The following is a 13,484-nucleotide window of genomic DNA, read 5'->3' as shown; positions in this document are numbered from 1 at the left end:
AAGAACCTGGCAAGTACCCAAAAGCTAAGTCTATTCCATGTTACTGTTGCTTGTAATAGCAGTGGCTATTTTCTAAGTCAACTTAATTAAAGGCAGGTAATGGACTTCTCTTCCAAGAACTTATCCAATTCTTTTTTAAACACAGCTATACTAACTGCACTAACCACATCCTCTGGCAACAAATTCCAGTTTCATTGTGCATTGAGTGAAAAAGAACTTTCTCCGATTAGTTTTAAATGTGCCCCATGCTAACTTCATGGAGTGCCCCCTAGTCTTTCTATTATCCAAAAGAGTAAATAACTGATTCACATTAACCCGTTCTAGACCTCTCATGATTTTAAACACCTCTATCATATCCCCCCTCAGCCGTCTTCTCCAAGCTGAAAAGTCCTAACCTCTTTAGTCTTTGCTCATAGGGGAGCTGTTCCATTCCCCTTATCATTTTGGCCGCTCTCCTCTGTACCTTCTTCATCGCAACTATATCTTTTTTGAGATATGGGGACCAGAATTGTACACACAGTATTAAAGGTGCGGTCTCACCATCGAGCGATACAGAGACATTATGACATTTTCCGTTTTATTCACCATTCCCTTTCTAATAATTCCCAACATTCTGTTTGCTTTTTTGACTGCCGCAGCACACTGAACCGACGATTTCAATATGTTATCCACTATGACGCCTAGATCTCTTTCTTGGGTGGTAACACCTAATATGGAACTTAACTGTGTAACTATAGCATGGGTTATTTTTCCCTATATGTGGATAAAGATGAGCCAGTAGATGTAGTATACTTGGATTTTCAGAAGGCGTTTGACAAAGTCCCTCATGAGAGGCTTCTAAGAAAACTAAAAGTCATGGATTAAAAAAAAAGTTGTGGATTAAAAACTGGTTAAAAGATAGGAAACGGCATCAGAACCTGGCCTCTCACTGGGCTATGTCATTGGGACTGGACTCAGACCTTGGCCTAGGCCAGCATTTGGGACCTGGCCTAGGAACAAGTTGAGGCCCAGGCATAAGGACCAAGCTTCTGGGTTGGGCTGCATTGTCAAGTCTGGGTTTGGGCCCAGGATCAGGCCCTGTGTTGGACCCCGGCCTCCAGCCTAATGCGCAGCATTTTGTCTGAGCCTGGACCTCTGCCCATATTTCTGACTCTGCCTGATTGCAGCCTGCCCTGACCTCTGCTTGTCCTGATTTCTGCTATCCTCCAACTCCACCTGATTGTTTCTTGCTGCACTTCTCACCTATGTCCTACCAGTCTCAAAACTCAAAGGATGAACCTGTGGGGGAAGAAGTTGGTACAGGTGAAGCCTAGTCCTAGTCAGGGCCGGTGCTAGCTTTTTTGCTGCAGTATGTGAAAAATTACTGTGCTGTCCCCCCCCCCCAATTCATTCAGTGTCTGTCCTGGGCCCATCAAATAAAGCCCAGCTCCATCCAGCAATCTATATTTTTTTAAACCAACAAGACCCCCCCTCCCCCCAAACCCATGGATAGAGAAGGGTATTAGGTACCCTAGGCAAACCTTACAGCCTTGCATATATGCAACCCCCCTCCCCCATATCCTTTACAGACGCTCACAATTAAATTATGCATTTATAATAAATTTTACATGAAAAAGAACATTCAAAAGTACAGTCTTCTGAGACAAAAATATCACTCACAACATGCATATTATATTTATATGCACTAATGTGGTGCCAACCAGAAAATCCTGCAAGAAAAGACACTTGAAACTCCTATGGAATTAGACTTTTTGTAATGCATATTGGATGTGAGCTTGGCCCTCAGAAAGCCATGAACAAACAGAATTACCATTACAATACAGTAAACCTCCCATACCAAAACAACCCTAACAACCTTATCTATGAAATGGCAACACTGCACATATTACACCAGGCCCTAGAACACCAATAAAACTCTTATTAGGAAACCAGGTTACTTTACATCTCTTCACAAAAATTACATGCCAGCAAAATACTTCACCTCAGTCACATATGCAGAGCACAGAGAGACCCTCACCAAATACAGAATAAAGAGGTCAGAAAGCATAAACAGAAATGTGCTGAGAACTGAACTGGAACCCACAACAAGCCAGCCTCTACATGCAGAGCAACAATAGAAAAATAGAAACATTACCATTCTTCATAAAAACATGAAATATTAAAATCATGAAATATAAAACAATCATAATGGTTAAATCATATTCATAAAAAGAATATTTCAGTTAATGAATAGAATATACATAATTTCCCAAACACCAAGAAAATATTTCAAAATATCTGATGAATAAAAAATCCAATAATTAAAAAATGTTCTATTCCCCCCTGAAAATTAAATAGTTCGAAAGAGCAGATTTATCAAATTACACTAATAATTAAAACTTAAGGATTAAAAAAAATCTCCTGCTGTCCATACCTGTGATCTTCTGATTTCCAGTCACCCTGAGATTGTTGTGAATTGGGGGAGGTAGGACCCCCCAAATTTTATCTTCACACAATAACAAATTCATTCTCTCACACACTCCCTCTCTCTGACATGCACAGGCTCTCTCCCCCTCATAGATACATTATGTGTGCCTGTGAGACCCTACATGGGCTCTCACAGACACACAAGCTTACACACAGCCCCTAACAGAGACACATACATGCACACACATAAGCTCTCAGACACACACATGAACAAACACACAGGCTCTGATACACATATGCTCTCAGTCACTCACACACATACACATATGGCCTCCTGTTCTTCAGGCTATGGTGGGATGAACTCCTCCATGGCCTTAGGCCTCCTGATGAATTCTGACTGGTCTTGCGGACCTTCCTGTTTGGGGGGGGGGGGGGGGGGCGGCGCGGGAGTGGAAGCTGTGTGTGCATGTGGGCACATGCACACGTAACCAGAAGATGGGCATCTCTGCTGGCCGCCGGTGGCTTGCAGCCTCTCTGCTTTTTCGGCTGCCAGCGGCTCTGTGGTCTCTCCTGCTGCCATTGGCTCGCCGCCTCCCCTGGGTGTGCTGCCCTGTGCAAATGCACTGTATGTACCCCTGGTCAAGCCGGGCCTGGTCCTAGACCCAGCTCCAGCATGTCTGCCTGCTGTTAGAGTGGGACCAGCTAGTTCATTTCTGGGCTGTATCAATCATGTCACAGTCCAAGAGCTCACTCCCTATGATGCCCACTCCCGGGTCAGTGGTTGCCCTCATTCAACATGGCAATGGCCACCTTTTGCCCTTAACTTGTGACAAGAGCTATCGGTGCCATTGCACACCTCTGTCACATGATAGGGTAGTCTAGTGAGGTGACTCTTGGGCACCTCGCTAGACTACCGTGTGTGGTGAGTTTTGAGGGAGTCAGAAGGGTGGGCGGGGGGGGGGGGGGCCTCAGTTTTTTAATAAATAGGAAGGGTTGGGTGGGTTCTGTTTTTGTTTTTTTTAAGCTTGCATTTTTTTAACCCCCAGCAAAAAATGATAGGAAAATTAATGCAAAATTTCATATTTTTTCCTATCATTTTTTGTTTTTCCCGAAATGAAATAGTAAATATCATCTGTATTTCCTATTTCAGTGCAAACAACTTCCTACCCCTAATATATATATTTATAGGTATATATAGATATTAGAGATAGGATATGGGAGAAACAAAATAGGAAATAAGACAAAATATCCTATTTCATTTCATTTTGTTCCCAAAGTAAAATAATTGAAAATCTGATGAAATTTTGTTGGTTTTCACGTTTCCTTTTGAAAACAAAAAAACAGATCTATCGGGCCTATGCCCAGGCCCAAAGCTGGGGCCTCACCTAGAGAATAGACCGTGGTCCAAAGCAAGGGCCTTTGCCTAACCCTGAGTGTGACACTGGAGCCAGGGCTTTAGGCTTGGCCCGAGCCCGGGGCCTTACCTACAGATATGCCACAGCCCAATACAGGAGCTACATCCTACTCTCAAGCATGATGCTGGGATCTTATTTGAGGCCCCAGTAATGGAACCAATTCTCTGGACTGGGCTATGGTATTGGGCCTGGGTCCAGGCTGAAGCCCCATGATCTGGGACCTGAGAAGGCTAGGCCAAGGTCCAGCATTGGATTCAGGCCTTGAAGCCTGGGCCTTGCACAGAGCCTAGGCCAAGTTCTCGGCCACCTATCATGTCCTAGGCCTACACAAGGCTGAGGCTTTGGCCTGGGCCTAGGCATCTGAACTAGGCCTGGAAACCTAGTCCCAATTCCTATGGTCAGGCTGAAGCTTCGGCCTTGCGTAGGCCTAGGCTGTGGTAGGTTGCCGGAACCTTGGCCTAAGCCCTACATAAAGCCCAGGCTTTGGCTTGAGCCTAGGCCTCGGCATTGGATCCCCCTACACTGGGTAACTGGAGACTGAGGATGATCCTGGCACTGGTATTTTTTCAGTTGGGAATGATGGGTGGGGGACATGGGAGGCCCCATTTCTTTCTTTTGTTTGTTATTTCTGAGGGAAGGAAGAGGTTTAATGTTTTTGGGTTTTTTTTAATGAAATAAATGTAATAAATATTAGATGAAATGAAATTTGTGGGAAACCACCCCCAAAAACAAAATGAAAAACAAAACATTTTTCTTCTTTTCACCCCTTATAGATATATGATTCAAATATCATATTACAGTGTCTAATAAATGTGTCATCTGTGATTTTTGGATATAGACTACAAAAAATAATCTCAAGAAATGCATAAATTTATCAATTAAAAGAAATGCATAGTACATTTGTTTCGCTCCTCCCACGGCTGGAGCCATGGGAGGCGCTTCCCTGTATGGCTCAGAGGCCACAGAAGCCTGGGCCTTGCCTGATGACTTCCCCGACACTGTGTACCCGCAGCCCGGCCTCCATCTTGCTGGCACGGCAGGAGCCATGCTGGGATCCCTCAATGCGGCAGGAGGCCGTCGACACTCCTTGCTCCCTCTGGGGGGAGGGGCCCTCATCCCCGGTCTTTCCTGCGGCAGGGAAGCTGCTCCTCGACCTGCCTGAGGCTTGGATGCCGCCGCTCCCTCGTCTGGCCTGTTCTGAGGCTTGCTCCGGCTCCTCCTCACGGTGCCCTGCATTGCCGCTGTCCAAGGTCCTGGACTTCCTCTTCCTGCTTGTCCTAGGGGGCAGGCCCATGGCTCTCTTCCTCTTTTAAAGTTACAGTGCAGGTGTAGCCCTCTTGGATTCCTCCCTGGGCATAGTCTCTTCAAGCCCTACAAAAGGGCCTCTTCAGGCTGGCCTTCGCAAGGAGCTAGTCCTCCAGGAACAAGTTCTCTCCAGGACGTCCTGTCTTCCGCTCCAGCCTGGCATCTCCTTGATGGTCCTGCTCCAAGTTCCGTGATGTTCCAAGTTCAAGCTCCGTGATGTTCCAAGGTCCTTGATGTTCCAAGTTCCTTGGTATTCCAAGTTCCTGTTCCAAGCTCTGTGATGTTCCAAGATCCTGATGTCTTGTGTGGCTCCACTGTCCCATCCCTGCATGATACACGACCAGCCTGGTGGGGTTGTGAAGGGCGCGCAGGGCTGAGTGGTCCGTGACCACCCCTGCTGGTTGTCGCCGAGGAACCTCCATGTCACTGTTCTCCTCAGAATTGCAAGTCTTCGAGACCTTGTTTTAATCCTGAACTTGAATCTGAATCAGAATTCCGTACTCTCTCCTGGTTTGGAGCTCCCTGCTCTTGCTTATCCTTTACTGTCTGAGTCTTCCTAGTGCTCAGAGTCCTTCCTTGTCTGGGTCCTCGTCTCATCGGTTCTTCAGTTACAGTCCTTGTCTCGTCTGATTTTCAATTCAAGCCCTCATCTCATCTCCTGTGTCCTTTCCAGACTTGGACTTGTCTCACCGCAGGGGCACACACCACTTGTCCTGCTCTGGGGAGCATCCCCTAGCGCTCCCTTCCAATGCAGCGCAACAACATTGATTGAAGGTAATCACTGAAATGGCTGGCTGGATTGAACTGAATGTTTCTCTTTACTGCTCTCCATAAGAAAAACATTCAAATTATGTTATCGCTTCAGTGACAGCAATACATACTCTCTCCATTGCCAGGCATTATGTGAGGTAATACAAAACCCTGCAAAAAATCACTCAGAATCTATTGTTAGGACGCGCTCGTGCAAGTTTAAAAATCTACCCCATAGTGCTTTGCTCATCTGATGCAATAATAAATGCCTACCAGCTAGCCACAAAACTTAACTGCCTTGTTTTTCCTTAGTTCTACCTACAAAACAATTCTCTTGTCAGAGCCCCCAAAAGAGGAGGTTTACTAGTTTTCTGGGATTCTTTGCTACCATTCTTGAATTCTTCTTTACAGTGGGCTTACACAGTCATCTCTGTTTTCACTACAAATGCCTCTATGAGACTTTCTTCTACTGTCAATTCCATAAAGAAATTATGTAGTAGTATTGTTTGTGGCAATGTGTTTCTAATTCACAGCTTTGATCCTACTAACAGTAATCCTTCTATACCTCAATACTGGGATCATCTAGGGGAGTTAGGGCATACTTTATCAACTCTGGACATGAGGAAACTAGGGGTGTGCATTCGTTTTGAACTTAAATGTAAAACGCAACTTTTTTTTTTTTTTTTAACTTAAAAAAGTAATGAGGCGAAAACGATCGGATTTCCAACTTATTCAACATAGCTATGTTGAATACGTTGGAAATCGCGATTGTTGATCCTAAATAAAAATTTAAACCCCTCACCCTCCTTAATCCCCCCCCCCAAGACTTACCAAAACTCCCTGGTGGTCCAGTGGGGAGTCAGGAGGCCATTTCTGAACTCCTTTGCGAGGAGCACGTGACGTCGGCGTCACGTCGGAGTGACGCAGCGTCACGTGATTCCCCGCGCGTTCGCTCCGGGACCCTCGTTCGACCCAAAAGGAACTTTTGGCCAGCTTGGGGGTGTCAGGAGGCCCCCCCCAAGCTGGCCAAAAGTTCCTTTTGGGTCGAACGAGGGTCTCGGAGCGAACGCGCGGGGAATCACGTGACGCCGCGTCACTCCGACGTGACGCCGACGTCACGTGCTCCTCGCAAAGGAGTTCAGAAATGGCCTCCTGACTCCCCGCTGGACCACCAGGGAGTTAGTCTTGGGGGGGGGGGGGGATTAAGGAGGGTGAGGGGTTTAAATTTTTATTTGCACATATGGACATAGACTCAACTTAAGGAATTCTCCATATGTCCATATTGACCGCAAATGACCCCCCCTTTCGACTTATGAACATAAACTTTTGGTCTGCACATCCCTAGAGGAAACCCTGTTAATTCTAGCCAGTTTTGCCAGAAGCAGAACAATATCTATCTTCAGCCAAAAGAGTTGGGCATAGATAGGGCAACATTACAGCCTCTAGAAGATCTCTCTAAAAACTGGTGTCCAATGGTTAATGCACTGCATCAACTTCAGCATATTTCTACTGGTTTTATTTAAAACAAAAGGCTGAAATTGATCTACTCCTTCTCAATATCTTTCTTACTAGTTACTCTTAGAACTTCTAGGAAATTGTATTTCCAAGTATTTGAACTTGACTTTACTTTCTACAAAAAATTGTCTATATAAGGCAACCAGCAGCTTGAGTGGGAGGTGGGAGAGAAAGGCTGCTCAGCTAGAATAATTCTGAAAGCAAATTCAATAGAAATCCCTACAGTCTTACTTTAAAAATAAAGTTAAAAAGTGTGTACACATTTTCTTCAGACCAATGGAGAGTTATTTCAAATGCAATTAAGCATTTTAGAGTAAGCAGACACCCAGCCAGAGTAGAACTTGGTAAGAAATGTAGGGCATCAATCTTTTTTTTTTTTCTTCTAAATGAAACCTTTGTCACACTCTGAAGTGGCAAAACTCCTTTGACTAGCTCTACATAATTTTGTGCCCCGATTCAATAGTAACCTGTGGGTGTGTTTTTTTTTCAATGGGGCCACACCTCAAACTTCTTCACAAAAGACAGCACCTTGCAGTAAGAGAGTTAGATGTGTTTTGTCTTTCACCTGAAAGACATCTTTTTTTTATTTCGTCTGAATTTTATTCAGAATTGTTATTGGCTAGAATACTCAAGGCACAGAATGTTTCCTTTTGTCCTGTTCTATGTGCTCTGTGTTTGTCCAGACCTGGTGACACCCTGCAGCAGCCCAGATGGCTATGTGGCCAGACTCCCAGGACATGTAATTATAGGAGGGCTCTTTCCAATTCACAGTGGAGTTTCAAATTTACCAAACCGTACTTACCCAGATGATTTCACCTGCACAGGGTAAGTTTCCTCATTTATTCTTGTCTTTTTTTTTTAACTACAAATTTGGTATAAAGGTATAAACTATGGTAGAATGTGATTAATGGAAAATCACTGCAAAGGTCTAATATTCTAGGATTAATTATTATCCACACTGTAGTAAATGACTACTTCATATAGCACTTCTATTTATCAGCCAATTTTATACATGCTTGAGACAGTTAAGAAGAATATATCTTAATCATGTCCAGCATTATTTAATCAGAAATTATGTTCTTTCCAGAGATATTCAGATAACAAACCAGTCCAAACTCTTAAACTGCTATATATATCAGAACTCCACTACAGGCATGATGGTAATGCTGGAAGGGCTAAAAGCATCCTATTTCCATGTCTTCCATGTCCTCACTATTTCTCACTGTTTTAAAGATAAAAACATTATTTTGTATTACTATAAACAGTACAGCTATACTTTTTGAGCAAGTGGTACTGTATAAACAGAAATAGTTGCTTATTTATTTCATTTATTTAAAATGTTTTATTTTCCACATAAATACATGAATCCTTTGCAAATGTTTGAATTGAAACATTTATCCAGAGTATCTCCAATTCTTTTCTATTCACTTCCCTTCAGAAATGCATATAGGCCACATGTAATGCAGTCTGCACGTTGTGTGTGTATGTATGTCCCTAAGTTTCTATATGCTTTCTATTTACTTAACAAAATAAAACAATATGTATCGTTTTCACTTTGATTTTACAAAGTGAAAACGATACATATTGTTTTATTTTGTTAAGTAAATAGAAAGCATATAGAAACTTAGGAACCCTCTTTATAAACTACATTGACAATATGTTAAACTTCTCTCATTGCCCAATGCTGGAGAGCGCTAAACAATTATAGAAAATTGGAAAGCACCGGTTCCAGTACAGATCCCTGGGGCACTGCACTTTAGCATTTATCATTTACATTGAAAGGACTGACCAGTTACTCTATTTGTCCTCTGTTTCAAATTGTTTAACCAGTTCACAACCAACAGCATGATGCTTTGAGGGAGAGGGGGAGCATTGATTTCTCTGTGCTATTTGAGATATCCGGACCACATGCTATACCTTGCAGATTTTGATGGCTCTGTGCTGTTTGCAATACCCAGCACTGGATGACTTAGGGTATTCTGATGTCACTCTGTCTTTCTGTCTCACTCTATATGCTGTTGGTGCTATCTTGACGTCTAATCTGCACCTGCTATTAACTTCACAGGAAGATTGCAGTAAACTCCAGCCTGAGCCATATCTGTATTTTATCTGTCCCAGAGTTTGTGTGCATGCACAAGGAGTCAGTACATATACACAATGTGTGAAAGACATTTTTGCACACACTATGTGAACTACTGGGTGTAGTTTAGCCAGTCAGTAATTAGTGTGTGCCACTGCAAAGCATGCTAACTCTGCTTGTTAAGCAATGCCACTCTTCTTTCTGCATTGCTCTGTACCTACCATTTGTGATTTTAATCTCCAACCCCATTGCTGTTACATTTCCAAGCCATTCTTCATACCTTTGGGTGGATCTGCCTTTGCCCCAGCTGTCTTCAAATTCCTTTTCAAAAAAATTCCCTTTCTTTATGGTACTTGCCAACTCTTGATCTTATCCTGGCAATCCAATGCTTTGCACACTTGCTGCACCACTCATAGACCTTTGAGTCCTTCATGCCACTCCTGGTACTGCTTTGCCCCTCTTGGTGCTTTTGATGCTATTCTTCCTGCCTCAGCCCTCACTGGGTCCATGCTGCCACTCTTCTTGCTGCATTGCTCTACACCTACCATTTGTGATTTTAATCACCAGTGCCATTGTTACTGCTCCAAACTATTCCTGGTATCTTTGGGTGGTTCCTCCTCTACTCCACCTGTCTTTGAGGTTCTTTCAAAATTATCTTCCCTTACAGTACTTGCCAATTCTTGGTATTGTCCTGGTAATCCAATGCTTTAAACAAACCTTACACAGTTATCTTTAATGAGTTTATGCTTTCTTGGTCTTTTTCTTCAAACTCCTTTCCCTTACAGTTCTTATGATTACAGGTCTCATCTGGTAGTTAGCCTTCAATGGATTATATAGGCAGGGGCAGCAGAAGTGCAGCACCCAAAACCAGGAGCACACTCATCCATTACTGCTTCTCAGACCATGGAGACAGTACTTGCAAAAAACGATTCAGAAGAAGAAGAATGTCTTAGATTCTCTGAATCACCGGATATTGACTAGCTAGTGGCTGAAGATAAATTGGTGTCTGTTCAGTAGCATGTTAGCCTCCAGTGTGGAGATGGAGCAAGCAGATAATACTGACAAAACTGAGATTATATACAGCAAAGGGGAAGACCATATCCCAGTCTGAACAGCCAGCTTTTATCCCTAATGATGCTATATGGAAATGATATCAGGTCCCCTCTAGATGTTTCCTCCCTGCCTAGGGCTTTGTACCACTTGGGTTGGTGCCCTTTGCCCCTCATTTTGTGACTAGGGTTATTCTTACTATTGTGGGTGGCTGTTTTACACTTCTCATTATGCTTTAGGGTCTTTCAAGCCACTCTTTCTGCTGCAGTGACCCTTTATTACTACCATGGTGTTTTTCCTGCCTCTTTTTTATGCTTTGCTTCCTCTTCATGTTGGTAAGTTGTTCATGTTGGCCCTCTTATGCAGCCTTGGGGTAGTTTATACCACTGTTGTTGGTGCCCTTTGCCCAATGTTTGGAGCCTTGGAATGTTCTGGCCACTCTTGCTCCTCTAACAGTGCCTTGGAACACTCCTGCCACTGCTGGTAGTGTTTTGCCTCATTGTGGGTCCAAGGGCTATTTATGCCGCTATTGGTGCCACATTAACGTAGTCTTCATGCGTTGGAGTACTTTTATCTTTCCGATGATGTCTACTCACAAGTTTCATTAGAAATGTTTAGAAAACACCAATTTGGGAGTCCAAAATAGGCTGTACTGCTTCCCCCATTGACTTTAATGGGAAACAAATGAATGAATAAAACTAATAAACACATTTTCTTTTATTTGAAATAAACCAAATGAATGATTGTGATCTATGAAATGAATAAACAAATACATTTTTTGCCTCTCCACTAGAGATGTGCATTGCCCGAACCATTTGGTTCGGGCTTTGGTTTCAGCCCGCCACGGGAAATTTCATTTTTCCTGCGGTTCGGGCTTTTTTTTTGGGGGGGGGAACCCGAAATTTTGGGTTATTGCGCACTAACTCCCCATTAGTGCATGCTAACATTTAAACGTTAGCATGCACTAACCCCTGTTAATGTGCACTAACCCAAAAAGCAAATTTTCCTGAAATTTTGGAAAAATCCCTTTCATTTTTCTGGGTCCCTGAAACAGGACGAATAAGCAAATTTTGTTGAAATTGCCTAATTCGTCCAAAATGAATGCACATCCCTACTCTCCACATCACTAATGAGTAGCACAAAATTCATGGCATTTACCAGGACTGGATTAGTTTGCTCTTGGTCAGATAAAGACAGTATTTGCCAGAATGCCTTATCCTAAAAATGCAATCAGTATTTTAGCTTGAGTATTTAGGTCCAAAAATAAGCTCAGTGGTGTAGTTTTTTCAAACTAAGGCCTGGATTTATCAAAATGCGGTACTTACCGCATGCGATAGCAAAAGGGGTGTGTTTATTGCAATAATTACCTGTGTGAAGAGCTAAGTTAGTGCAATACCATTTCAGATTCTGCAGGGGGGGGGGGGGAAGAGAGAGAGAGAGAGAGAGAGAGAGAGAGAGAGAGAGAGAGAGAGAGAGAGAGAGAGAGAGAGAGAGAGAGACCATAATTTCATGGCCCATAGGCAGGTATTTGTATCCCTAGGGTAGGCCCACCTAGTAACTCGAGGTGGGGATTAGGTAAGTGTGTAGGGGGTTAGGGGCCACTTGGACATGCTACGTGACACCTACGAACAGAACAGTGGTCTCTTGTGAAGATTTGCTGGCCTTCGGAGTGAGGAAATTCACTCCAAGATGAGATTTGGGCAATGTTCTCTCAACCTAGCTTGATGGACTCTCTACCTGGGTAACATCAAGCTAGGTTGAGAGAACAATGCCCAAATCTCATCTTGGAGTGAGTTTCTTCACTCCGAAGGCCAGCAAATCTTCACAAGAGACCACTGTTCTGTTCATAGGTGTCACGTAGCATGTCCAAGTGGCCCCTAACCCCCTACACACTTACCTAATCCCCACCTCGAGTTACTAGGTGGGCCTACCCTAGGGATACAAATACCTGCCTATGGGCCATGAAATTATGGTCAGTCAGTGTCTCTCCCTCTCCCTCTCTCAGGGCTCTGGAGCCTTCAAATCATCTGAAATAAGTCTTACAGGACACATCACAGCCTAACGCATTTGAAAGAGGAGTAGTTAAAATCTGCATTATGGCTGTGCAATAGCTCTTCGCAGGCTAGCCCAGCCCACTCTCTGCCCCTAACTCCTCCTATTTTTCGAATTTGCATCGCACCATACGATATGGTGCGATCGCATGCGGTAAACACGTTTTCGCATGCGATAAGCCCTTAATGCATGCGAAAACGCCTTACCGCATTTTGAAAAATGACCCCCTTTGCCACTAATATAAACACATGCTTTTGTTTTATTCTAGGTTTGATATACGACATTTCATCAGAACCCTCGCTATGATACACACAATTGAAAGAATCAACAATTCCACTCTCTTACCTGGTATTACATTGGGATATGAAATCTATGATACATGTGCAGATGTCTTCAAAGCCTATCAAGGAACAATGAGATTTATTTCCAAATATAATTCTTCTGAGAGGGTTGTACCAGTAAAGTGCAATTACTCTGACTATAATCCATTGGTGAAAGCTATAGTAGGGGCTGGATTTTCTGAAGTGTCTATAGCAGTTGCCAAAATCCTGAGTTTCTATTTGATTCCACAGGTAAATTAAAAAAAAAAAGAAATGATAATCACTTCTATTTTATAACCAAGAGGTTCAATCCTCCTGTTTTGACAATGCTTGTTAGATTATGGTATCCCAAGTGAAGTCAGTTGGCCAAGTATTAATCCCGCCTCTCTCCCCCCCATATTCAACATTTTTATATATTTATATATAAATATATATATATATATTTATAAATATATTTATATATAAATTTATATATTTATATATAAATAGGCTGAAATGTAAATATTGTGCTGTTCAATTTCTCCCCTTCCATCCCAAGTTTATTTTCCTTGTTTTTTGTAACTTTCCCTCTCCCTTTTTCTGATTCACTGT

At 42.9% G+C, this 13,484-nt stretch overlaps 1 protein-coding gene across 1 annotated transcript in view; it reads left to right on the top strand.

Moving 5' to 3' along the window:
* Positions 1-1,244: 1,244 nt before the first annotated feature.
* The window catches only part of LOC115088650 (G-protein coupled receptor family C group 6 member A-like), a 38,316-nt gene continuing 26,076 nt past the window's right edge, over positions 1,245-13,484 (top strand). The window contains exons 1-3 of the mRNA XM_029596911.1: positions 1,245-1,302; positions 8,075-8,216; positions 12,842-13,145. Of these exons, the coding sequence (XP_029452771.1) occupies positions 1,245-1,302; positions 8,075-8,216; positions 12,842-13,145 (504 nt within the window). The remainder of the gene's footprint in view (positions 1,303-8,074; positions 8,217-12,841; positions 13,146-13,484) is intronic.

This window comes from Rhinatrema bivittatum, chromosome 3, assembly GCF_901001135.1.
Source record: "Rhinatrema bivittatum chromosome 3, aRhiBiv1.1, whole genome shotgun sequence".
In the NCBI taxonomy this organism is placed as follows: domain Eukaryota; kingdom Metazoa; phylum Chordata; class Amphibia; order Gymnophiona; family Rhinatrematidae; genus Rhinatrema; species Rhinatrema bivittatum.
Note: the sequence above shows the minus strand (reverse complement) of the source record. Positions and strands in the feature narration are given on the sequence as shown.